Source organism: Epinephelus moara, chromosome 10 (assembly GCF_006386435.1).
Source record: "Epinephelus moara isolate mb chromosome 10, YSFRI_EMoa_1.0, whole genome shotgun sequence".
Classification (NCBI taxonomy): domain Eukaryota; kingdom Metazoa; phylum Chordata; class Actinopteri; order Perciformes; family Serranidae; genus Epinephelus; species Epinephelus moara.
In genome coordinates, this window is record NC_065515.1 from 16,292,390 (window position 1) to 16,319,299 (window position 26,910).

Consider the following 26,910-nt stretch of genomic DNA (forward strand, 5'->3'; position numbering starts at 1 on the left):
AACAGATACGAGAAAGCTCTCAGAGTGTGTGCACCTCTGCCAAAGGCTGCATAACTATTTTAGTAATACAAAATGTTTGATTCCTAATCTGCATTTGGCCTCAGATCTGTATATGCAAATGATGGTGATTGCTATCAAACAAATCAACAAAGAAATGTGAATAAATACTAACCAAGTGAGAGTGTATCTGCTGTAGTCTTTGTATTTCTGTAAAAGCCTTCTAATGCAAACAGTACTAAACAAATGTTGTCAGTTATATCCGTCATTCATCGTTTGATTCGTAAGCTGAATTAAAAGCTGACATCCTTAATGTGCTCTTAAACCTCTCTGCACGTTTCCTTCCTGTTTGTCCAGACTGGAAGAGTGGTATGTCAGTGCCTGCAGACATCGCCATAGCCTACCTGATCCAGGGCAGCTTCTACGGCCACTCCATTTACGCTACGGTCTACATGGACGCGTGGAGGAAGGACTCCGCTGTCATGGTGGTGCACCACATCATCACACTGGCACTCATTATCTTCTCCTACGCCTTCAGGTACGTATTCTAGTTTGACTTTTGACCTGGTTTTGACTGAATGTAAAATGTTAGTGTATGTCATATTACCACATCAGGCCACATGACAGAGCACAGATGCACTGAATCATATGTGTGATGAAAGATACTTTGGTCACTGAGGTTGATTAACACAGTTTCAGTGCTCAATTTGCTAGTTTGCACCACCCAAATCTGAAACTTACTCATACTTCTACCACACATTCTGTGCTGTTCAGATACCACAACGTAGGGATTCTGGTGTTGTTCCTCCACGACATCAACGACATCCAGCTGGAGTTCACAAAGCTCAACATCTACCTTAAGTCCAGAGGAGGAGGCTATCACCTGCTCAACGACGTGCTGTCCAACATGGGCTCCGTCAGCTTCAGCATCACCTGGTGAGGCTCAACAAAGATGCACAAAAGGACACGCACACTTGATGCAGCTTCATATTTCTTCTCTCTCTGATTCTAATTGGACAGACATGAATTTCTATTTCTGGTTTCTTTTGTGTTTCCAGGTTCTGGTTCCGTCTCTACTGGTTCCCTCTCAAGGTGCTGTACGCCACATGTGTGTCCAGCCTCCAGTCCGTCCCCAACATTCCCTTCTACTTCTTCTTCAATGCTCTCCTACTGGCGCTGCTGCTCATGAACATCTACTGGTTCTTGGTGAGGTCACACAGGTTTATTACCTCAAACCCAGAAAGCATTCATGTTCAATGTTTGTTTTGTCCAAACTGCCGCAACAATCTGACCTATTTGTGTTTCCTGTTCTGTGTAGTTCATCGTGGTTTTCGTAGTGAAGGTGCTAAAGGTTAAGGAGGTGAACGACGTCAGAGAGTACGAGGACGAGGACGGCGGCAAGGCGGCAGCCAGCCTGCTCAAAGAACCTCAGGCAGAAAACAACGATGATGATGCTGGACATCACAATGCTGCTGAGGGGTGAGCTAACACCTACAGACCCTGTCATCTAACTGAAATGGAAGCAGTCTCCGTCTGTCTGTCTGTCTGTCCGTTTGTCATTTATTTTTGGGCTGCATACTTGTGAGGTGTATTGCTGAGGACTCAAGGAAGTGCAGTGTCGAGTGCGAGCTCTTGAGATCTGCAGGACATATTCATTAGTAGTGCGTCATGTACACTGTGTAGTTTATGGAGACCCCTATTAATTGTTACACCGCCAAATGGCACGCTGGGTGCAGCTCTCTGTCCGTCACAGATGAAGGCACAGAGACATTTCAAGCATTAGCAACCTAGCTTTTGGACTGAATGCCTTTGTTCCCAGAAATAGCCTGGTTCCAAATAGTTAGCTGTTAGCAAATGACGCATATACTCCCAAGGAAGCGCAGTGTCAAGGGTAAAGTTGTTTAGATAAGCAGTTCTCAGGAAAGCTGAAAGCAGCAATACCGGAGGCTGAGCAATCGGCCGCTCCAAGCAGGCACGTTTTGAACAGGCTCTGCACTGGTTTGTTTAATCTGACTGAGAGACCTCGGCTCAGGGTGGAAAAATACCACCAGCCAATCCTGGCAGGTTTTCACTGTAAATGTTGAGTTTGAAACCAAACCAGTGGTTTACGTTGCTATTTGTAGAATTTCCACATCAATAAATCATTAGTTTTGAGACAGGTCATTATGGAGACATGGAACACTGTAAAGAGGAGGCCTGTGTAGGTTTTTGCACCAATTTTAATTCTAATGGCTGATCTAATGTTATGAGACAGAGATCTGAGCTATACCACAATAAATATTTTAGAAATGAACACATTTTAAAGTTTATTTAAAATATTTGAGAAGATACATGTTAACACTCAGCCAGGTGTAATTCAATATCCTAAGAAAACAGAACCACGCCAGCAGCTCTGTGAGACTGTACCACTCTGAAATACTAAATGCTAACATTAGCATGCTAACATGGTTTAGCAGGAATAATATTTGCCATGCTCACCATTTAGTTTGGCATGTTAGCATGCTAATATTTGCTAGCTATCACTGAACAAGTCCTGATGAAAATAATGTTAGCTGCTAGTGTGGTTAATTATAAAAAATAATATTTCTCAATATAAATATGGCCTAATAAGATCATTCATTTTGCCGGCATAGGCTCTGTGTATTGGCATTAAAACTATTTAAACGTATGTAATACAATGAATGCTTGTTTACAAACAGAGACCACACTGACGCAATTTTGTTTCTCGTCAGCCACATTCTGCGTGATATAAAAGCTCCTATCAGTGCCACCGCCCTGTGTTTAATACTCTTAATCATTTGTTAATGCTATTACCACTACTTACATACAATCACTTGTTTATGTTGGTAAATGGTACCCATAGCACTTTTCTTTTTCATTTAATGATTATTTAAAATGGTGGATTTTTATCATTTTTGTAGTCAGTTGTTGTCTCCAGTGGACAAACAAGTCAATGTCCTCTGTTTCTACTTCCAGACAAACCATTGTGTTACGTAATGGTGGTCTCTTCTAATGCAAAAACACTCACTCAGCACTTTAAACACATCGAGCTTTAAGCAAGAAAAAATGCAAACTTGACTGAAACTGAAGTCTATCTGTTTGAACCTTTATCTGAAGTTATGGATCCATCTGCTGACTGACATGTGTACCTCTATCATCTGTTGCTGATTATTGTGGTACCCTTTGACCGCTGACACTCTGAAGACCCTGAAACTGACGACATCCCTTTCACATTTCTCTTAGTTAGGAATAATTACATAAAAAAATAAGACTGTCTAAGCTGTTTTGTTGTGGTACAATCTAGAGATTTAACTCACATTCTCCTCTCTAAATGGAGAAATATAGCTAAGTACATTTACTCAAGTACTGTACTTAAGTACAGATTTGGACGTTCTAGTACTTTACTTGAGTCTTTTCTTTTCATCCCACTTTCTACTTGTACCTCGCTACATTTCAGAGGGAGATATTCTACTTTTTTATTTCACTGTAATTCATCGACATGCAGCTTTAGCTACTAGCTACTTTTTTAGGTTAACATGCCCAACAAGCAGAGCTAAAACATTTACTCCATAATCAATGAATTGATTAACAGAGGATTTATTGGCAACTGTTTGAAGATTGTTGTTTAAAACATCATGAAACTATATTTCAAGCATTTCATCTTCACAAATATGAAGAGTTACTGCTTTTCCCTCCAGTTATTGTAATAATTTTAATTAAATTTTAATAACTTTACAATATGGGCTGCTAACTGCACAAAACATAGGTGTCATTGTGATGACTTATTATTTTCACAATTATTACAAACCAAAAAAATCTATATACTAATAGAAAAGATAATCAGCAGATTAATCCATAATGAAAATAATAAATTAGTTGCAGTCACAAATTAGTTAACATGAGCTCCACCTTGAACAACTAAAACAGTAAAATCCTGCTTCTACATTGATGCATTTGATATTGTTTTAGTCATTTAATAAATCATGTAAAAATATTTCATGCATTTAACCTTAAAAAATGTGAAGATTTGCTGCTTTTCCTTCCAGGTAGTGTCATAATTTTAATTATGTTTATATAACTTCCCAATGCGGACTGTTAATTGTGCAAAACAAACATTGTGTAGGTGTCTCGTGAGGCTCTGGGTCATTGTGGTGAACATTTATCACTATTTTCACAATTTTTACGAACCAAAAAATCTATAAACTAATAGGGGAAATGATCAGCAGATTAATGCATAATAAAAATAAAAATTAGTCGCAGTCACAAATGAGTTAAGATGAGATTCACCTCAACCAACTACAACAGTAAAATCCTGCTTCTACACTGATGCATGAGAAGCCTTATAATAGTCTTAAGATATGTATATTTTTGGCATTGAGTACTTTTACTTGTAATACTTTAAGTACATTTTCCTGATTATGCTGACATACTTTTACTTATCATTTTCAATGCAGGACTTTAACTTGTAATAGAGTATTTTTACAGTGTGGTATTAGTACTTTTACAGCAGTTAAGGATCTGAATACTTCCTCCACCGCTCTCCTCTAATGAAGTCCAGGTGTAGATGCGGAGAACAGATCTTCCACTCAGCTTGTGTAACCAGCGGCCCTCACAAGTAAATAGGATCAAAGAGCCTGAGACCATATGGAGATGTGATTATGTGGCACTCCTTATCTGACTGGCCTTGACCACCGCTGATATCCTCTCTGCCTGCTAATGCCTCACACCTGCTGATCACCTCACCTGACAAGCTCGTTCTCTTCTTCCCATCCTGTCCTTCGCTCTCTCAGTTCCCTGACACTCTCTTGTTTCTGTGTTGCAGGAAGCACGTGCAGAACGGGATCACCAAGGAGAAGCATCTATAACAGGCTCTCCGTCGCCACCACCTGGCACTAGGCAACAAGTACAAGCAAGACAAGACGCCCTCCTTGGACAGCTCACGCTGAAAAAAACGTGGCTGGAGAAGGGAAGAGTGTCACAAGAAGTAAAAAAAAAAAAAAAAAAAAGGAAGGAAAATAGCGAGTTAGGCTGCAATGAGTTTTTACTCTTTTTATTTGTTTTAGAACATTTCATTTCATCGCTGTCGTTTTTGTTTTGTTTTTATTAGAGCACTGTGAATGTTATTTCAGGTGACTTTTTGTCTTATCGTTGCTAATTTTACATTTGATAGATTAATAGAAACAAAAATCAGTTTAAGTGAGAGTTGGACTGTGATTGTCACGTACAGTAGTACAGGGTGTCATAATCACCACCGTCAACCTGAACAGCAGACAAGGAACAGGTTCATATAGGCCTGTCGTGGCTCTGTAGACATTTAGACCCACTGTAACCTTTAGCAAAAAGCAATATGCTAATTCCTTAGAGGTGATCAGTGATATAATGAATTCCTCTTGTCCTTTAACCTCCGTCCATCCCCTCTGACTCCAGACGTGAAAAGGCTAAAAATCATGATTCAGACGGGAAACACTGCGTTGTTCTCTCAATATCATTTCCCATGGCTGCAGTGATGCAGCAGAGCCCGCCTGGCGTTGTGTGCTGCCGTTTCACCACATGTATTGATTTCCATATCATTGTACAAGTCAGCGGTGGCGATCGCACAGCTCCGGCGTCCATCATTTTGAAGTGAAAAGCCACATCAGTGTGTGTAGGTATGTGCGTGTGTTCGGTGTTTCAGGATGGATGTAGCCGAATCTTTTAAACTCAAAACCATTCACAACATTTCACCTCTGAGTTTATTTCTCTCTTTGACATTTTATCTCTTGTACTGATGATCAACAGGCATTGGGAATATTTAATTGTTTGGAAAAAGCTTTTTTGTTTTTTTGTTTTCTCGTCTTTCCTACATGTATGTTGCGAAGCATCTGTTGCTGCACTGACATGAAGGCATACAAGCTGGTTGCTGGTTTAATGACAGCAAATAGCTAGAATTGATTGACTGGGTTTCATCCTCATCATTTGATTTGTTTAAACAATATGGATTTGACTTACATTTATAACCAGTTTGTGGGTGGTGGCGGCTATCAGGTTCACATGAAATTGGAACAATAGCCCAGAACTTGTGTAAAGATAAAAATCAGTATGATAAAAAAAACATTATGTATGCACACATTATGGTATTCAGGAATGCATGACATCGAATGATTTTGGAAATATGCTATGAAATTGTCTTACAAACAACGAAGAAAAAAAACCTCTAGCTATGTAATCATAATGTCTTTATTAATGTCTAAGAATCATCCGAAAAGTGATATTTCGTTGAAGCAGCGGTGACCACTCAACACACATCACACTGGCTGACAAACACATACAAACCAGTGTGTGATAAACCCTCATGTGGCGTCTAAATGTGGGTATTTTAAGATACACACAAGATGAATTTTGTCCCAGAAATCCCACATATGGGAAGCGTTTTGATGTCATCTGTAATTTGAACATGTTAAATTAAACCACAGGAAAGGGTTTCCCTGGGTACCCGCTGGTTTACTGTGTGTGTGTGTTAGTGGACACACAGCTGCCGCACCTGCAGAAAATAAGGGATATTTCTATTCTTCCTACCTTCTCGATCAAATTCAAGCTCTTGTTTCGATGAACAGCATGCTTGTGCTGCTGGAGCGGGCCGCAGATGTTGTGCTGTTTTCTGTTTGTCTTCCACAACCCCCACATGAGCATGTGGGGGAAGGTTAAAACTAACTTTTAATTTTACGTTAAACTATCACTATTATTGCTGTAGTTCAGGTTATCATTGATGATTTTGTTGTTATTTTTTTGGAATTGCTGCTGTTTTATTTTTCCTCTGAGAGCACTGTTGGTATTCCAGTTTTGTTTTTTTTTGTTTTTTTGTTTTTTTCTGCTACGTACGAGTCGGTGATCGTCTGCTCAGATCAGATAATTTCCAGGGAGAGTTGGATTAAGTCTCAGATCTCTTCCCTTTTTTATCTGTATGCTGGCTTACACTCATCTTACTGTAGTCATTATACACCTGTACTGTAAAGTGACATGCTTTATCAGACATGTTACTGTGTGTAATATATCAGACATTCAGAGTCCTGTGGCTGACTGGTTTTACTAGCATGGTGTTCTGGCAGGAAGTGACCTCTCAGGTCTTAACTGCTCAACTGTGAGACTATATGATCCATAGTTTGCTGATATTTTTGTGACACGATGGCAGGTGACAGGAGTGAAGTTTGCAGTAAACCCACAAAGACCTGTGATCTGGATCTGGTTGTCCGGTATGGTACTGTGTGCGAACGGTGCGCCTTCAATCTCTCCCCCACTGCGTCATACTACAAACCGTCCTGTGATGTGACGTATGAACGAGTAACTACTACTAGGGGTGGGCGATATGACAGAATACACCATGAGGTGATATTAATTTGCTGTACTGTTTACACCGTGATGTTAATGCTGTAAATCAATGAACTGTTAATGGAAATATTGGATTTTTCTATCTATTTTATGTCTTTTCAGGCATTTAATTTGATGCAATAGTTCAAAGTTAATTAAATCATCATGTGTGTTTGTATGATATGAAATAACTTCAGATTCTACCCATGTCGCCCACCCCTGACCTCTACCCAGATGTGATGAACTATCAAAAATTGAAGGAAAAACAAACATTTTTAAAATGTCAATTAATTTGTCTTTCATTGTGGATTTGGCTGATTCTTATTTAAACATCCGACATGCCGGACATGTTTTGCATGTGTGGCTCAGTTCAGTCAGACAACTCTTAATGCACAGCGCTGATGTTTAATGACCTCGAGATCAGGGAGTGAGGATGAAATGATGAAGCTGTGTTTGTAAAGCATCAAAAGGGTCGTCACTTCCTGTTTGCATACACTTAAATCAGAGGGTTAGGAAGTGGCGATAAAAAGATGAAGCAGTGTTTGCGGTAAGGCAGCCCTGTCTGTGCTGCTGCTTCACTGGTCAGTTTGTAAAGGCTACTTTGGATTTGTGTTGTAGTGATGTGATAGCGTGTCTAGGCTCGAACCTTATCACTGGTTTTCAAACATTACGATCTATACAAAGAAATTTAGGGAGTGATGATAAAAGAAGCAGTTGAGCAAGAACACTGCAGAAGCAGTGTTGTAACAACTACTTGGCGTCTAGTCTCTGACCTCATAGCTCCCTGTATGTATACATTAAGATCAGGGACTGACGATAAAAGGAGCAGTGTTTATAATCTGAGCTAAGACATTTCACAGGCTGCAGTGGATTTGTGTCGCAGTGAGTACAGTACCATAAAACTTCAATTAGTAGCCCAAGCTATTATTTGCTTAAATCACTTAACTCAACAGGCCTATATTTGGGACAGAAGGAATAAAGGAATATAAATAGCTTACAGTGTAATCAAGGAATGGACACATACTCTGAGGAAGGGACTTGTATTTGTCGTCATATCCCTAAATTTAAATAAATTATGGTCTCTGGCAATCACGGTTTTAGTAAAATGAAATGAACCGAGCTAACGATGTATAGCATCTCCATATTGACAAAAGTTTAAACATTTCTATTTCTATGCATGATCTAAACAGCTAAGTGTTACCGACCAGACCAGGCCTCTAATTGAGACAGGCTTTTATTTGTCAAAATGTGTAGCCACACCAGGCTAGTAAAAGAGACTGGGCGTTTAATTGGGCTTTTAAATGAAGTTTTACGGTATAATATAATAATTGATGTCTAGTCTTTGACCTCATCACCCCCCATTTCCATACATTACAATTAGTACAAAGAAATTTAAGGAGTGATGATAAAAAACGATTGATAAATTGAGCAAGAAAAATTGGAAAGGCTGCAGTAGATCTGTATTGCAACGATTAGGAGTATGATGTAATAACTGGCATCTATTCTCTGACCTCGTCGCTCCCTGTTTGCATTAAGATCAGGGAGTGACGATGGAGTGAGCAGTGTTTACAGGCTGAGCAGTGACAGATGTTTTGTACTGAATATGTGGAGTTGTCTGCCTGAACTGGCTCGCACGCTTCGCCTCCATTATGACACAAAGTCACGATTGTGCCAAAATGTCCACCCAAATTGCGAGGCGAGTGTTTGTGGGAGCTGGCGACAAGCGACGAGGAGAGCTAGTAGAGAATGAAGGGCTGAGAAAGCCCTGCAGGTATTTCTTATAAATTGCACTGTAATTTATTAGTATTATTTTTATTGTTCATTCGTAGATCAAAATTAGAAAAGGGAAGGGAGAATTTGGGGATTTTTATGACTTTCTGGAAAGAATCAGTACCTAAACCTCTTGTTAATTTAACGCTACATGTTTTTCTGGACCATTGATACACTGTAATTGATACAAATTGCCCCCCCCCCCCCCCCTTTTTTTTTTTTTTGTCCGAGCTCAATTTGACCACTTTCTAAATCTAACCACTTGATAAAGACACATACTTGCTCTTTTGTAATGCAATTTTAATACCATTCAGCCAATGTTATCATTTTTTCCCATAAAATAAAAACATGTCAGTAAACAAGAGTCGTGCTCCTCGTGGTTTCTTTTTCATTAATTAATTTATTTTTTTCTGAATCACAACTGTCATTTTCATTGCAAAGATCAAGTGTTGTGGATGAGGTGAAACAGAGTTCAGACCAGAGGAGAGTTCATTTCAGTGCACAAATGAAACCTTCAATAAATTAAAAAAAAAAATCATATGTACCACACAGTATTTCCCTCATGTCCGTAGATCATAAAAATCCTGTCATTGTTACCATGGCGACAGGGGGCGGGTGGGTCACAGGTCATGCAGTAACACATGGAAGATACAAAAAGGCAAATAAACACCATTCACCCACAACAAGGCAGAGAAAAGGTCAAGGAAACACTGCGGTGTTACTTCTACACACACCAGCATTTCATGAAACTAAATTCCAGGTGTGTTTAAGATATCCGTCCCCATTTTATCCAACACCCTCTGTGTTACGGCCCACTTTAAGACTTCCAGTGTACAAACACCGCAGTGCTGGCTTGACCAAAATCTCAACACGGCTTTAAAAATCTCTGATTAAGTGGAATCACATTATTGCTACAGTCAGCAAAAGGTCAAAGACATGTTTCCTACTGATAAAAAAGGAGTAAAGGGGGAGTTTTATCTTGTCGTGTGGCCGTTGCACTCCAACACACCGAACACGCATGTCCTCTGATTAGACAAACATGTTTGTTGCATGTGACATTATTCAACAGGACTGAACATCCCCAGCAAAACTTTATCAGGAATAGAACAAACAAAAAAAGACTTTGAGCAGTAAAAATAAGACACATCAAATCACACAGTGACAGCAAACAGAAAAAGGTGGCACAAAAAGTGAGGAGAGAATTTCACAGGGGATCTGCTTTAAATTTTTGTAACATCATATATTAACAGGGGGAGATTAATACATACTTTAATTATTTAGCAAGGATTTTTTTAATTCAACTGAATATTTCTTTTAATAAATTCACTACCAAGGCGATGGAATCAGGATCATCTAAACACTACTTCACATTTTATTCAGGCAACTCATCTTAACTGTAAATGATATTTGTGGAGTCATTGTCACTGAGCGTTTAAAGGATAAGTTCAGATTTTGTTTTTAGTCTGCCTCAATACAATACTCACTCGCTCATATATTAAATAATATGATGATGTTAATCGATGTTGGATTTAGTGGCATCTATTGGCAGAAATGGAATTACAATATAAGAGTGTGTTTTCTTTCACCAACATGAAAGAAAAACCCTGAAACTAAGAATCATTGTGTTGTCGTTACCTTAGAATGAGCCCTTCATATCTACATAAGCAGCAGGTCCAAGGAGCTGCCATGTTTTTACAGCAACCCCGACAAACGGACATGGGCAAACCGAACACTAGCTCCCAATAGGGCCAGTCACGTTTTTGCATTACCTGAAGGCAACCATAAGGAGAGCGGAGGGTATTCAGTCAGTTGCAATCTGCAAACTCACCACTAGGTGCCACTAAATCCTACACACTGGTCCTCTAAATTGTTTATCAAGCACAAATGCAAAACATTTGCCGTCTTTTTTCAATGTGATTTGTTGCCTTTTATGATCCATATTGTTGTAAATTTAAATTTCTGGCTTTTTCTTCAGTTACTCTGACAGAAAACGCAATTTGAAGACATCATCTTGGACTCTGATGATCTGCATTTTCACCATTTCCTGACATTTTATAGAGTAAGCGCTCGATTCATTAATTAAAAATAAATAATCGACTGATCAGTTGATAATGAAATTAATGTTTAGCTGCAGCCCTGAAGAGATGGAAGACATAGCCAACAGTCCTCTCTGTGCAAAAATGCGTTCTGAAGTTCATCTGAAGCCAAAATGAGACCAAATGGGTATCCTCTAATGTTAGTCTTTAAGGTATGACACAAAGAAGACTTTAATATGTTCTTCAGCTGAACATTAAAAGGTGTTTTTGCACAGAATCAGCACTGTGGATTTAGGGAGGGGGTCTCGATGCCAGCGTGGAGTTTAAAAAAAAAAAAAAAAAAATTACAGAAACAGGAACTCTTTAAATGTCTGTATAAAGATGTGAGTATTGTATTTAAGCAGATTGAAATAAATGTGAACCTCTCCTTTAACATGTTGGGTAAACACATCTCTCGACAAAGGAAATTCTGGGCTAAACTCTGTGGTCAGTTTCTCCCTGTAGCTGCCTGAGACAACACGACGTCAGTTTGGCAGAACGATCATTCATACAGTATACTGAGAGGACGAGTAATGAGGCGTGATCGGGAGGACAGCAACATCAGGAACTCCCAATCTCATCGAGATCAAACAGGCGTCGACGTAATGCTTTACATCCCTCACAGGAGTCGAATAACGGAATATTTCCAACACAAGGGATCATTTTAAATGAATGAAAAGACATCTGTGTTCATGAAGACAGGGAGAGTGAGAAATGATTCCTGATTATTCTGGTCCGAGAGACCAAATGGATTAAGTTGGCAGCAGGACAGGATCTGACATCATAGTTTGTGGAGCGGGATGAAAGACATGAAAGTGATTCTGCTGGTTTAGAAACCATCATGAGAACAGCAGCTTGGCCCAGCTTCTGCGTTCTTACTGGTTAGAGTTTATTGATCTGAGGAGAAGGGTGGGATCTGGAGAAAACAAAACAAAAGAAACAAACCAAAAAAAGGGTGTCGTGCGCCTTAATGGGCCTTCGCCTTGGGTTGGGTGATTCTACGGACAACACTGTACAGGACTCCAAAGTTCTGTAAGAAAAAACAAAGGAACACAAGATGGGTTGATTTCATGCATCGAGAAAGAAGACAAACAAAACATCTCGACACTGAAAGCCTTTTCAGACGTGGAATACTAACAATGTCGGTATCATCTACCTAAAAGTAAATATTTCTGGGCTTTCTCAGCGAGGAAAATATCACTTCAGCTCTGAGCAAACACGACAGCCACAATGCCTGCTTGACATTTGTCATCTGGTGAGCAAGAACAAGCATCGAGTAGGAAAGTGTCAATATGAAGAAAGGAGAGGTTTTTAGTTCCCTCACAGGCTGCATCAGTGATTGATTTTGAAACTCAGTGTCTCTGAGGCCTTTATTAATCACCACTGTGAGCTCAGCTTGGCTCCTCTTCTTTCTGCTGAAACCCCTTATGAATGTCCTCTATTGAGTTCAACACCTAATTTAATTCCCATCCATCCACATGCTCTATGTTTTGCAGGATATCATTTCATCCAGGTCCACTGCATGACAGAAAGCTGTAAACTTGGGAGGGAGATGCTAATGTGATGATCAGTGGTTTTCAATTGAAAGACATCAGGAGAAACTCCTCAAGAGCCTCAAATTGGCTGCCTCTTGGTGTTCTGTGGTTGATCTAATAGATTTCCTTTCTGCATTAGAGATGATAAATGCATCACAGCGCTCTAAACAAGGCAGCGGATATCTCTCTGTGCTGCTGCAGCCTTTACATTAATGTGACGGCACAGAGTTCAGACTAGTGCCATGTTAACAGTGATACAGAAACATTCGTAGACCTCGTAGGATTAGTATCCTGCCTTTCTCTGTAAAAACGACAAATTTAAAGATACAACAACTGACAAACATGTTAAATTTAAGACTTTTTAAGACATTTTCATACCACTTTAAATTAAATATAAGACCAAACTTGCAATGGAAATACACACAAGTGATAATATCCTCTTTCCAAGTACACACATTCATGTCAGTTCAAAATGAACAATTAAAATGACCCTGACGACACTCTGTGCTTGCGGCTCTGCATGTGTGATTCCATGTTACCACGTCTGAATCACCTTCAACATACTTGGCTTCAATCACCACGAGTAATCATGGTGATTCTTTTAAGCTATTTGTCCTTTTACTTGCATTTTTCCATAGCTTGCAAGGTCCTGGTTTAACGATGCAGACTCATTACGTGTTTTAAGTACGCTGAGGGGGGAAAAATAGGGACACTAAGCACATACAGGTGTTGTGTTAAAGTCTGGTACCTCGTTGAAAAGTGTTTCCCTCCTGTTAAAATTATGTGTCCTATAGCACCAACATGAACAATTACAGTATATCGATGGTGTGACTGAAAAAATATTTAAGACCCCTTCAATATGAATTTAAGACAATCTAGTAATTTTTAAAGCCTTTTATGAGTAAATATTTATTTAAGACATTTCAAGACTTTTGAAGGACCAGCGGCCAGCCTGGAACAACTAAACAATGAGCTGAAATATTTCTATATCTAACCCCCCACTGACACTGATTTTGTAAAATACATGTTATAGCTCCTTCAAATATGTAAAAATGAGAATACATTTATGTAATGTGGTGCATGTCCTAAAGGAGCTACTGCATGAACAGTGACTTACCTGGATAGCGAGATACATCATCCCTAAGTAGGCTGCAATGCAGACAGCCAGCAGCAAGTCAAAAATAGCAGGCTTCACTCTGAGAGGAAGAAGAGTGAGTAAGATACAGAGATTATTAAAAGAGAAACAGTAAGAATTTATTTTTGACATAATGATGTGATGGCTAGTTTTAAAGTTTGGATTTGGTCCATAGTAGTAAAAGATAAAAGTGTGAAATACAGGGAACTGAGGACTGATTGTAAAGTCATGAGGCTATTTCATCTGCTTTCAGACAGCTGTAAGCTGGAGAGCTTCTACAAAGCTACAGTAAATCAGAATGAACTGCACTGAAGCATCTCAGAGGAGGAAGAGGAGCTCATTAAGGCGTACCTGTAAGCATTCATAGTCTGTTTCAGCTGGTCGTAGAATACAAACTCTGGATCCCTGAGGATGAAAAGATTAAAAGCTGTCACTATGACATCAAGACAACAAAACACCCAAATTGTACAACACACATTAGATCTGTCCTTGTTGGAAATATACAACCAATCTGACAACCATTTAGCCTCTGGGGGCAACAGCCAGTATTTAGGGGATTCCGGTGTAGCCAGCAGATATAAGGATAATGGATACCCAGGCTAAGACTTCCTTTTCCGCACCCTGGTCATTGTTCACAGTTGGATTAGCAACTTGTGAGGCTATGCACATCGAGTCATGACACACCATTAACAGATATCTGCTGATAAAAAGCTAAATTGTCACCAGACAAGAGCCTGTGGGTTCCAAGATTGCATTCTGGCCACTGCATTACACTGCTTTTCTCCCTCTTGCACATATTTTGCTCTGCCACGAGTCAACCATTTTGAACTTTTGGTGGTTTTCACCTGGCTTGGCTGCTCAATAAATGGACATCAGGGAAACAGAAAAAGGCAAGACCCGGATTTATGGCGCTAAAAACTAAAGAGGACAACCAGAACAAAAGCCGGACCTGTCATAACATTCCCACCAAACTTCAGATGACTGGAAAATTGTCAGTTCAGTTTCAGTTCAGGCACCCGCCTGTCATCGCAGCCGTGGACTATAGCGGTCACTTTTAAAAACACTTTGCTTTTTAGGGAGTCGCTCTTAGAGGTAGGCAGTTGTCAGGGCGGTTACTACACGACACTGTGAAAACAGCTTTGCAGTATTGGCGGTTCAATCTCATGGAACAAGGAACAAACAGCAACAAGCACATTAAAGTTTCATACAGTGCTGTCTGATTTAATAAACGGGAACAGAAGCTCTGCATTTAAATGGGCAGCTGAGAGTCTTGTGGAATATGAATATTTCCACCATCTAAACCTTTTAACGACATGCTTAGTCCAATAGTAACGACTGTGCATCTTTTCTGTGCGCCTCCACCCTTATCTTTACCTTTTGTCAGCTTTGACGTAGTGTCTCTTGACGTCCTTGAGGTAGTGTCCCAGGTGATACTCCAGAGTGGACACCACGCTGCTGTCTTTGTCCACCAGCTGAGCGGCTCGGGGCTGCGCTGTGAGCCAATCCACCACCGCTGATAGCTGCTCGTCCTGCACCTGCTGACATGGCAACTGTGTTACAACAGAGGCGCAGGTAATCCTGATTAAAAAGATAACAATCTAGCCAACCCTGGACCACTCTTTAGATATAAAGATTAGATGAGGTCACTTCCTTTTTCCTCTCACTCCACTCCACAGAACTGAACATGATTAACAGATTATTTTCTTAAATCCTCTGAAGTCAGCGGTGAGTTATGTCCGTTATATTAGTTATTATTGGTATTGTTTTAAGGCTATGGATTTTAGCCCTGTATGTATTTCGATTTAATCTTTTTGTGTGTGAATAATTGATTATATTATTTGTTATTGTTGTGTAGCCTCAACTAAATGTCTTCAACTTGAACTATAATTTTGATATTTCTAAATGAGACTCATGAGAATTTGTAATGTTGTGCAACAAACAACTTTTATTATGACTGTTAATTATTTATTGTGACCTTTAATAGGTCAGGTTTTTGTGTTGTCCTGTCAGGTGTTGCGCAGACCACATGGATACATTCAAAACAGCATGAAACACACACAAAATTACCACCAGAGTGTGTGATGGACAGGGCAGGATATAGTAAAACCTCTTATTAAGAATAATAATTACAAATAGCATTACCGTTTTTTTTTTTTTTTGAGTAATATGTAAGATTTACTTTCAGATTTGACGGAAAAAGTTACTTAAAATTGCAATTTTTGCAAAACTCAACACAAATTCTGTCCTGATAAAGACACACACACACACACACACACACACACACACACACACACACAAAGAGACAATTGTTGCTGCTACTGTTTCTTTACAGATCTGTTACCACTGTGCCCTGGCAGCTTGGTGACTTACCATCTGTTCGGTGAAGATCTGCAGGTCCCCAGGAGCCCCCTGCGCAGCAGAGTACACAAACAACAAAGTTGTCACATTGCAGGCAGAGAGCAGATGCAGTATCTGGAGTCAAAACATTTTCTCCATCTGTGTGTTTACCTTTTCGGTGAGGTTGTAGATGACCCTGGCCAGCGCCTCTGCTACCAGCTTGGTGTTCCTGCTGAGTTTCTTTACATCTACATGAGGCCTGTAAGACACAGACACAAGTGTGCAGACAGTTAGAGACGGGGAAAAGCTCCAAAGCACGAGGAGAGAAACCCTCTGCAGCAAGGAAGAGAGGAGGAACCACTTATAGAGCATCCATTTCCACACAGGTGGGCTGACAAGAGGAAAGTCTGAGACAAGAGGACTGAGCAAATGCCAAATCTACTAATAGGTCAAGTGTGAAATTGTAACACAGAACAGATAAATGGTTTACGAACAGAGAGTCAGGTAGATGGATGGCTGTGGGAGCAGTGGATTAAGAAATGAAAAAGAGAGGAAGTGAAAGGACAAAAGGCGTTACTGCCACACTCCGATAGTCATGAGTGATGTAAAATAGGCACTGGCGGCGCCCTCACAACACCCAGTCTATCCATGGAGGGTGAAAGGGGACTTGACAGAGGACGTGTGTCTACACAAACACCTATGGCATGAATAGAAATTACTGGCAGCTAGAATGGAAGCTCTTTTCTTTCGCTGATTGAGAGACTTGCAGTAATGAACCCACCCAGCAGGGGGCTCTCCCGCTCCGTGGCGAGAGGAGGGGGACACTGACCGCACGTCCATGATGCTGGAGCGCTGAGCCAGGCGGTGGGAGGGCAGGTGGGACAATGTAAAGGCCGGCAGCCGGCGGATCCCAAAGCGCTCATGCTCCCAGGCCAGCATGTCGTCTGCCAGGTTGATTTTCTTGTGGACCATGGAGAACTTGACCTCTGGGTACTGGCTCGCAACCACCTGAGAGGACATGAGAGGGAGGAAATTATAGCTTATAATATAATGTATGATCTAACTAATTTTTAGCACTCTGTAAGTTGATTTAGGGTGAAGCAGCACATGTGCTCTGGTTCACAACTTACATGATGTGGCTTAAAAAAGAAGTATAACTGCTATTGTGTTAAAACTGCAACATTAAAAGGAGGATAACTCAGAGTCTGCACGGCCATTTGCATTTCTATAATAAGTTTTAGATTATTAATCAGATCTATACATCTGCTACTAAATAAGAGTGCATTTTAACATGTTTTGTCCAAGGTTGTAGTGAGAGATTTAGCATATTTAAGTGACACAGTGACAAGTAAATGAAAAATCAAGCCGAGAGGCATCAAGCCTTGAGGTTCTTACCGTCTCCAGCTCCTTTAGCAGAGAATACTGAGGAGTTCCCTCTTTAGGAGGTTTGGACACATGGAGGTGCATAGAGTCTCCGTTTCCCAGCGTGTCCAGACACAACACAAAGGCTACGTTGTCCTGCAGCAGACTGGAGTCTGTAAAAGAAAGGGAGGGACAGGTTTGAACAACAAGCAGGTGTTTTATATGCTACAAGATGAATCAAGCAAAATAAGCAGTCAACGCCATGGCTGAGCACTTCCACCTCCTATGGAGCCAATCACATCAAGTTGCGGGTCAGGGCTTTCTGTATCATTAGCATAACGCTACAGTGAAATGAAGGGTAACAGAGAAGTCAGGCCATCGTATCAGTATTTTGCAAGTTAAGTTTAACTTTCCCTTTTACTTCAAGTTGTCAGATCTGGTAATCGGGAAGCGAGTTTGCCTTTCCTAAGGTAGTGTAAGCATGACTTGCCGTACCCTCCCTCTGATTAGCTAGTAATTGTTGCCTTTGTCAGTAAGATTGGTTTGGTTTTGGCAAGAGGAGTGAGACTGGTTAGGGAAAGGGTAAGAATGTCATGGTAAGCCAATCAGAGGCAGAGTGGGCAGGTGGTGCCTTCGCTATCCTAGGAAATGCAAATTTGCAATTGGGAATAGGGTTTATCTAACACTAGCAACATATCATTAGCTGTTTGATAACCTAGTCTTCCTGAAGGTTCATATGATCAATTTCTGTTACAATTCTAAAGATGAAGAGAGTGATGAGCAGAGTCACACGGTGAGCAGGTAGATTCAGGCTGCTGCCAAACAGCTGAGGGATAATTTGCATATTTATAGATCTTCGCATACTAAATGTGACAAAACTGTAGAGTTACATCGGAGCCATTTCAAAGCATAAACAAAGGGCCATAAGCAAAGGGCCGTGGGTTGGAGTTAAATCCATGGCCACTGTGGCACGGACACAGCCTTTGTACAGTGGGCGCCATGTGGATAAATTTCTACTTCTACTGATTCATAGCCCCAAAGCTGTATATCGCACCAAATCCAGCTGCATGAACTCTTATAGTCCCTTCTTTAAGTATAGTACAAACTGAACAGTACCTGTATGGTCCAGATTGTCCTCCAGCCAACGTTTGGTGCCCTGGTAATTAAATTTTCCTCCACCAGATACGAAGAACAGCAGGTTGTACCTGAACACACAGCATGATTCACAAATTTGTCAGGGAACATGGGAACATGATGAGTCAGGGAACATGATGTTGTAGGCAAAAGCGCACTGAGATAACTTTGTATGAAATGTGCTATGTAAATAAAATTTGATTTGATTTGATGATGGAGGAGGATGTGTGATGATGTGATGAGAGACTAGAGTTGACATGAGGGAGTATCAGAGTCTGTGAGACATAAACCACAAGGTACGTCTTAAATGACGGACAAATCAAGTGACTAGTGCTGACTTTGAACCTAAACAGAGCGTGTTACAGTAAAGTCGATTACTCCTTTACTGCACTCTTTGTAAGAGGGAGGTCCTTACACTCAGCTATTGTTAAGTACATTTAGACATAGGAATGAACCTGTATGATGTTATTGACTGCTTTAAGTGTTTAACACGGTCCAATGTGATTCTTACTGCCTGCGGAGTGCACAGATAATGTTCAATATCGTTCTCAAAAAGCATTTAGGGCAGGATACTAACCACAACAACTGTGTGAGACATAACAAATAGACTTTATCTCATGTTGAGATGAACCACCTAGGCAAGCGATCGATGCTACTTCTACCACTTCATCGTGTATACAGTGCATGAAGTGTGCCGCATAGAGCTTCACTGAACATGTAAAATAATCAGACATTGTGCTTTTGGTGGTTATGAATTGTTTAACTGCTGTTTGAGGCTAATGAGACACAAAATGATCTAAATGTGAGTCACCATCATTACTCACCCAGCGTGTGTCCTCTTGTAGGTGTAAAGTTTCGAGAAAAGACGAGCCAGCTCTAGTAACATAGACACCCCGCTGCCGTTTGAGTCTGCTCCGTACGACAGCCACTGGACACAACAACACACAAACACACACAGTCAGATTATTTTCCTGGCCTACTCTCTTTTTACTGACAGTTGTGTTGCATGATTGTGTTCTCTCCTGAGCTACTATTGTATCAAGTTATAAAGAGACACAGTGTCTGACTAATCAACTTAGAGACTAAATGTAACCAAATCCTACAGGTATCTGCAGACAAACCATTCCTTCAGCTGCTGAATTAAAGAGTCTGGGCTTAATTGTAAGAGAAAGTAAGCAGTGAACATACTGGGGCAACACCAAAGGAGTCGTAGTGAGCGACCACGACAATAGTGGGCAGGTCTTCTCCTCCAACTCCAGCCAGACGACCCTGGGAAATAAAAACAGAGCCATTTGGTAAGTGAAACAAAACAAAAGCGAACGAATGAAGATTCAGCTGAACCAACGGCACTGTGCGCATTAAACTGTCAGGCTGGCAGCATGACAGTGCAGAGTTGCAGTGGGTTAGTCACAGTCGACCTCCTGTCCGCAGACCTCTGAGCCTCCTAATCCCCTGCAGTGTGTCTAAATCACTTCCTTCTGGTTTTAACACAAAGCTCAGATTAGAAAGTCCTGAACTAACACTTCACCCCTGCTCTGTTTTGCACCCGTTCTGACTCAAACTGTTTGATCTAAAAGTATCTTCAAACAATGATCAAAGCCACCCAAATCCCCTCATGAACTCTTAAGAGAAGGGTTAGAAATACTGTGACAATCAGTTCTTGTAACGTCTGAGTTGAAAGGCTGAAGAAAGACATTCACATGCTCTCACACTGAGCATTAATAATCGGCTTGTTAAGGGTGAAGGACTCTTTTAACCTTGAAGGCAAAATAGAGAAAAAGATCAGCACCAAGCAAGTGTAAGTCCCATCAGGCTAGATCATGTGTGTAAATATAAATAAGCACTACAAAATATAGTCTCAAATCAACTAAAAAATATTGTGCACTTCTTTTTAAATCCATCTTGATTTAAAATGTGCAGGCTTTCCATCCACACAACCATCATTGTTCTGGGATTTATGGCCACCCACATGTGTAGAAAACATGCACTGGGCACTAAGTCAGCAGGCAGAGCACACAATACTACCCTGGTCTAATAACACAAGGTTGACCCACAGCTTCAGGTGGCGGAGGCCTCTCTTATTCCACCTCACAAGTGGATCCTCCATAATTTGGAGAAAGGGCTCATTTGTGAAACACCTGTCTTAGGCAAGCTGCTAAAAATTCTTCATAAATAATGTTTTGCGTAAATAGTACATTACCTGGGGTAAGAGGCCACAAAACAAGCCAAAAAGTCTAATTATCAAAGCCCAAATTGACATGATTTGGGAACAGGTAGGGACTTTGCCCCAGTGTGCGCCTTAATGCATTACCATTAAATCTGAGTCACAGAGCCTTGGGTTAAAAATCTTTATCATGTAATAGATAGAAGATTTCTTTAGCCAGAGTCCTTCAGGATTCACTGATTTCATCTACTAAAACTCTGCCTTTTATATAACAAAATACAGAAATATAACTTAGTACTGAAGCCTTACCAAACTGAGAACAAAGTGTGCCTTTAAAATATTCTGCAAATGACTCTCACCTCTCAAACATTTAAATACGTGCACACATTCAAATCAGTTTTTCGTTTATCTGAGCTTCAGGCCTGTTGACTGTGGGAGGAAACTGGATCAAGCAGCCACAGGGAAAACTACGCCAACTAAAACTCGCACAGAGAGGACCAAGACACAGAGGTAAATCCAGGGCATTCTTGCTGTGAGTCAACAGTCCTAACCACAGAGCCATCGCTCTGCCTGATGTTACTGTAACACTATCCTGCGGCCCTCTGTCTGGTGCCTCTGAGGTTTATTTCTGCGTACAGAAAACTTCTAGTACTTTCTGTTTCCATTTCAATTCGGCTCTTACAAAATGCATTGTGCCGTTATATTTTTATTATTTACCCCGAGTTTAAAATACTGAAAATCCGACTGCTTAGAAAGCCCTCTAATCTTACGAGTGACTAGATGTTGTTACATGATTCAAGTGACAAACAATTTATAACTGTCTGTGTGTTGCAATGAGCCGATTCAGGTACAGCTGCCTTCAGATAATGGTTACATTTCTCACCTCTAGACTGGTGATGGCCCAGTCACTGATAGCTTTACTCTGAGCTCCACTGGTGACCATCTGGAAGCCGTTGGCTGTGGCTGTGTGCAGCAGCACTACAAAAATCAACAGAAAACACAACATTAGAATTGACTGACTTGCAGAGTGCCCATCCACATCACCATCTTTCTTATCTGTTAAAAATAGGATGACTTTCTCATCATATATGTGCATAAAATTCTGTGTATATTACAGACAGGTGGAGAAATTGGGCCCAAAAACAGGTCCAGTTTAGATGAAATGACTCTCTACCTTCAGCTGCTGATAAGGAGCCCTGTGAGGAGGAGGAGGTCAGGGTTTGGGTGTAGATGGACAGCAGCTCATCGTCCTCCATGGCAAAGTAGACAGGAACGATGGTCTCTGTGGCCAACATCTCTGGCTCCAGCTCCATGAACTGCTACACGGGATAAACAGAGGGAACAACTGAAACACATAGCTCCGTCTGTTGGCGTAAAATTCTGATGGATTGGACCTGAGGGGGGGGGGGGATCTGATTAGCTCCTTCAACCCTGCAAATGCAGCATTGCTCACATTTGGAGAGGAATGTAATTAATGGAAGAGAGCTACAGTGGCGAACAGGAGAGAAACAAATGATTACAAATGAGCTTTTTGTTTCTACGATAATTCACCAAAAATGGAATTTAGTTACATAACCAAATGAGTAACCCATCAAATGCCTACAACTTCTGCTCTCCAGAGAGACTAATCTAAGGATCCCACTCATGGAATTAGTCACAGTGTGCTTTAACATCAAAACCAATAACTGTGAAGGGTTAGGAACGCTGCAAATTCAAGGATTTATCAAAGTTTGAAACCCCTTTCTTTTTGCTTTGAAGTCACACCGAGCTTGGAAATGTTGAGTGGAAAATCTTCAAAAACTGTAATCAGCAGGATGGTCGTGTTAAATCAATTATGCATTGGGACACTGCATGCTTTTTAGTTCTTTCCACTGTTGTGATGCCCTTGAGCAAGGCACTAGCCCAAACAGATTCAGCCCAAAACAGATAAGCTTGACTGTGTGATTAGGGAGCAGGGCACTGCTTGCTATCTTCAGTTAAGCTTAAGGGATGCAACTCATGACTTGTACCAGGCACAACAAAAATGTGTACTGTGACGGCCCGTTTTTTGTCATGGCTTGTGAGCAGGGTCATGACAATATGGCTTTAATTGCTCTCCTTCTTGTGCTGTGTATCTGTAGATCACATTCACTTCAATGCTACAGCACTTGCCTCCTTTGTACTTTTTTCTTTTTTGCTATTCACTTGTCACAGGTTGCCATCGCTACTAAATGCATCACTTAAAGATCTCTTTTGAAGGTAGAGTAGTGCTAAATATTTAATTCACAAAGCAAAGCTCTGCACTGTGACATCACAGCATTTTACTTGAACATACAATCACAGTAAAAAAACAGGAGAAGTCAAGGGGTACAGAACAGAACACAGCACAATACTTTGATTTGTGTCACTGAAGTGTGTTATTACCTGTACTATGTCCTGGGGCATAGCAGACATGTTCTTGGGCAGGATGATGACCACAGCTCCTGCTGACTGGCGCAGGGCTTTCTGGTACTCTTCGTAAGAAAAGTCTACGAGTCGCATGATGACACAGCGACGACTTAGTACCTCTGCCTCCACAGTACGAGCCTCCGTATTCAGGATGGCATTCCTGGTACCTGAGGATAGAAGACAGTGACACACTTATCATCAATCATGATACGTTAATCCTGTCTTTATGTCAACAGGCAAGCACAGGAAAGACTTCTCCTGCTGCCTTAAGACATGTGGTGATCGAGTGTTTGCAGCAGTAGCTGCTAAATGTTGGAATGCTCTGCCTGCGCCCTTACAATCTGCTGACTCTGGGGTTTCTTTTAAAAGCCAGCTAAAGACGCACCTGTTAAGACAGACGTTTGGGTAACTTGAATGCACCAGATCTGTATTTGATCCATTTTATGTATCGTTATTGTGTATTGTGAATTCTTCTTTTAGTGTGTGCGTGTGCGTGCTCAAATCATTGTGCACTTTAACTATGTGGCTCACGTAGTCACTTTGTCTTTCTTGTTGTATATTAACTCTGTGACCCATGTCTGAGAAAAGCACTACATAAATAAATTTGACTTACTTATGTACTTAGTATTAGAGCACAGGAGCTGTTGAATAGAGACTGAAACAAATGCTAGTGTATTGACAAACTGATGCTGAGGCTGAAACAGAGTGAATTACACCTTACTTGACACACACCATAACAAAAAGGCTGAGTTTTGTTGATCTCTTTGTCAAGTCTAGTAGCTTGTACTAGTCTTCATCTTGGATGTGTCACAGAAAATGTGTTTATGTGTCAAAATGCAACCACTTCCCCTTGATTCACTTTCTGAATTGTGAAAGAGATGAGTGGTACTATACAATTTCTCCTTGTCAACATGTTTCATAACCTGTGCTAGAAATCTTAGTTCACTATAGTCTTACTCACAAAGATATACACTGTTTGGAAACAGCCCACTAATCATTGTACACACTGTTCTGTGGAGAGGTGAACACACTCTGCCAGCGTTTTGACTGTCCTGTTTGATTTAGTGTGACAGGTCTTTCCGCACTGCTATTTCTCTAATGGTATGTTAATATTGGTAAGCATGAAAGTGATATAATTAACTGAGGGAATACGCTTTTAAGAGTGACGCCGACATACAATTTTACGGAATAATAATCCTGTTTTGCGTCTAGGAAATGAGCTAGCTTGGTATTGCCTTCTAGCAAAGCTAAGATACATTAGCAGCTAGCTAGCTAGCGCCTCCCTACATGCTGTCATTGAAACGTTACTTCAGGCAACTGAACGTTAGCTGGAGGCAACAACGAGGCTAACTTGGGTTAGCTGTTGGGGACCAGCGTAGTAATGCTTACACTTATTCCAGCGTGATAAAATAGAGAAACAGCTGACTTACCGTAGGGCTGTCCCTGCAGGTCGTACTGCTGCATGCGGTACACCGTGAACTCATGTGCCGCCTCGGCCGGGAGCGGTGACACCAGGATCAACACCGCGGGGATAAACACAATGAAGGTGAGGGGAAACGAGGATTTAAACATGTTATCGAACACTTCACTAGCCTCCTCGAACATCGTGGCGATTGTATTGAGCGCACAGCTAAGGATAAAATGGTATTTTTCAGCTGTCACCGCTCTCAGCAACTGACAGCCGGGGACCCAGATTAGCCAGACAGCTAACCAAGCGGAGCTACAACTGATAGCTAATTCTGATCAGGCAAATACTCGGACGACCAAATACTCTAAAGAGAGACCACAACAAATACAACATTAGTGCCAGATTGTGAAAATATTTCAATACAATTAAATGTTTATTGAATAGTACGCGTTTGTTTATAATATTTGTCTGATAATTACTCATTTCAAACTGAGTTGAATCTACGGTCCTTCAGGCATCTTGTAGGGCAGCTATATTTAAAGGGCCCGTGTATTATTATTGACACTAGATGGCGCTGTACACCATAGAAACTAGCCACGGTGGAGGCCATGTAATATCCTTGACTGGGATTTACAATGTTGATCAGACTTTAGTGAAAAGATTTAGCTGCATTTATGATTGTAATTCCGATCATGTCAATCTGACTGCACCAAATGTGCACCAAATAAAATATCAAATGAGCTTGGTATTATTTTTACACAATACTTAAAGGTAATGTCAGTATTTTTCAACCTTGACCCCAGTTTATCATGTTTTTGTGTCTTAGTGACTGAAGGGAACAGCATTTTTTCAAATTGTCCCAGCATTTAGGAGATCACGGCAACTGGCAGCAGTCAAACAGGCTTTAGTGTCACCATTTGGGGCATTTATGCATTGTCATATATGTCCCCTAAAACTGCTTGTTTTTGCCGCTGGCAGGCTCAGATTGTTAGTCTGTCTGACAACATTATGGAAAGGTTCCCCCAGAGATAGACCTTTTTGTTAAAGAGCATGATCCATTTAACCACACACCAGTCTCCATTTAAAAAAAACACAAGTGTATCAACATAAAACACATTTCATTCTAAGCTGAAACAAACAAAATAAAACTCATGAAAGCCATCTTAGTTTGTCTTTCCACTGTTCCAACTCTGGTCTGGTTTTTTTTTTTTTTTTTTTTTTAAAAAGCCTTAACTCACCCTGTTAGATGTGAAAATATACTGGCTCAATACACCCTAAAATGACTGTTTACTTAAATGGAGTCTGCTGGGTTTGGCAATGACGATTTCGGGGCTGTTTCTGGTTAAAAATGTGGATCTTAACCTTTGACAAAAAAGGCTATCTCTGTAGGAATGCTTTCGATAAATTGTCAGACACTTATAACTACAGTCTAAGCCTGTCAGTGGCAAAAACAAGCACTTTTAGTGGACCTAAATTGCTGTGAGTGGTTACATTGCAGTTTGTTTAGTGGCTGCCAGCTGCAGCACTCTCACTCAATACTGGACCACCTTCAAAAACTGGTGGTCCTTTTAGTCACTTAGACACAAAAACATGGGAAGATAGGTTCCAGGTTGAAAATTAACAAAGTAAGCACTCCTTTTGGTGACATTGTGATCCTACAAATACTGTGTACTCATGAGCCCTGCATGAAATGTTTTGTCTGTTTCCGTTAGAGAAATTACTAAACAGTAGGCTTACACTTAGCTCTCTGATCATAAATAAGGTCTTTGTCTCATAATGTTAATGTTGTGAAACATGCACATTGAAGAAAAAAGGCCAAAAGAAACAATGTCTATACCTAACCATAACCACAACTCTTATCATATCTTTCAGGAGTGTGGAAACTTTCTTGAATGAGAGCCAGATTAGATATTGTGGCAATATCTGAGGGTCTTGCATCACATAAGTTATTAAAAAAATGTCACACAAATGAGACAAATGCAGCTGTTTAATCTCTCAATGAAGAACTATTCAACTTTCCACTAGTCTTGAAAGCGGCACCCTTGCTGTTCACTTTATGTTTCTTTGCTGTGGCCATGTCTGCTACCATAATTTGCCATCTGTTTATGAAAACACATTAGTTTCATTTGCACAGTTTCTACTTGGTGCATGTCTACAAACTATATGATAATCCAACCAGTTTGAGGTGAATGGAAAAATGCAAAGTGGTCTTGCTTGATTTA

General features: G+C 40.6%; 2 protein-coding genes across 6 annotated transcripts in view; one reads left to right on the forward strand and one right to left on the reverse strand.

Moving 5' to 3' along the window:
* The window catches only part of cers1 (ceramide synthase 1), a 41,207-nt gene extending 31,732 nt beyond the window's left edge, over positions 1 to 9,475 (forward strand). Inside the window, exons 3-7 of the mRNA XM_050055963.1 lie at positions 355 to 535; positions 772 to 933; positions 1,056 to 1,203; positions 1,316 to 1,476; positions 4,820 to 9,475. Coding sequence (XP_049911920.1) covers positions 355 to 535; positions 772 to 933; positions 1,056 to 1,203; positions 1,316 to 1,476; positions 4,820 to 4,862 — 695 coding nt within the window. The 3' untranslated portion in view covers positions 4,863 to 9,475. The remainder of the gene's footprint in view (positions 1 to 354; positions 536 to 771; positions 934 to 1,055; positions 1,204 to 1,315; positions 1,477 to 4,819) is intronic.
* ncln (nicalin) lies at positions 9,300 to 24,999 on the reverse strand. Of its 5 annotated transcripts, none has more exons than XM_050055960.1 (15): positions 24,711 to 24,999; positions 23,257 to 23,447; positions 22,028 to 22,169; positions 21,737 to 21,831; positions 19,878 to 19,958; positions 19,514 to 19,617; positions 18,672 to 18,760; positions 17,589 to 17,728; positions 16,975 to 17,201; positions 16,365 to 16,452; positions 16,227 to 16,265; positions 15,231 to 15,394; positions 14,208 to 14,261; positions 13,839 to 13,917; positions 9,300 to 12,216 (listed from the first exon to the last, which is right to left on the reverse strand). In XM_050055960.1, the coding sequence occupies exons 1-15, from the start codon at positions 24,883 to 24,885 to the stop codon at positions 12,154 to 12,156; spliced, it is 1,731 nt and encodes a 576-aa protein (XP_049911917.1). In that variant the 5' UTR covers positions 24,886 to 24,999; the 3' UTR covers positions 9,300 to 12,153. The 5 variants fall into 5 exon arrangements, with proteins under 5 accessions (XP_049911917.1, XP_049911919.1, XP_049911918.1 ...); XM_050055962.1 differs by having other exon boundaries at positions 15,231 to 15,391; positions 17,023 to 17,201; positions 22,028 to 22,172; XM_050055961.1 differs by having other exon boundaries at positions 17,023 to 17,201; positions 22,028 to 22,172.
* Between the last annotated feature and the right edge of the window lie 1,911 nt (positions 25,000 to 26,910).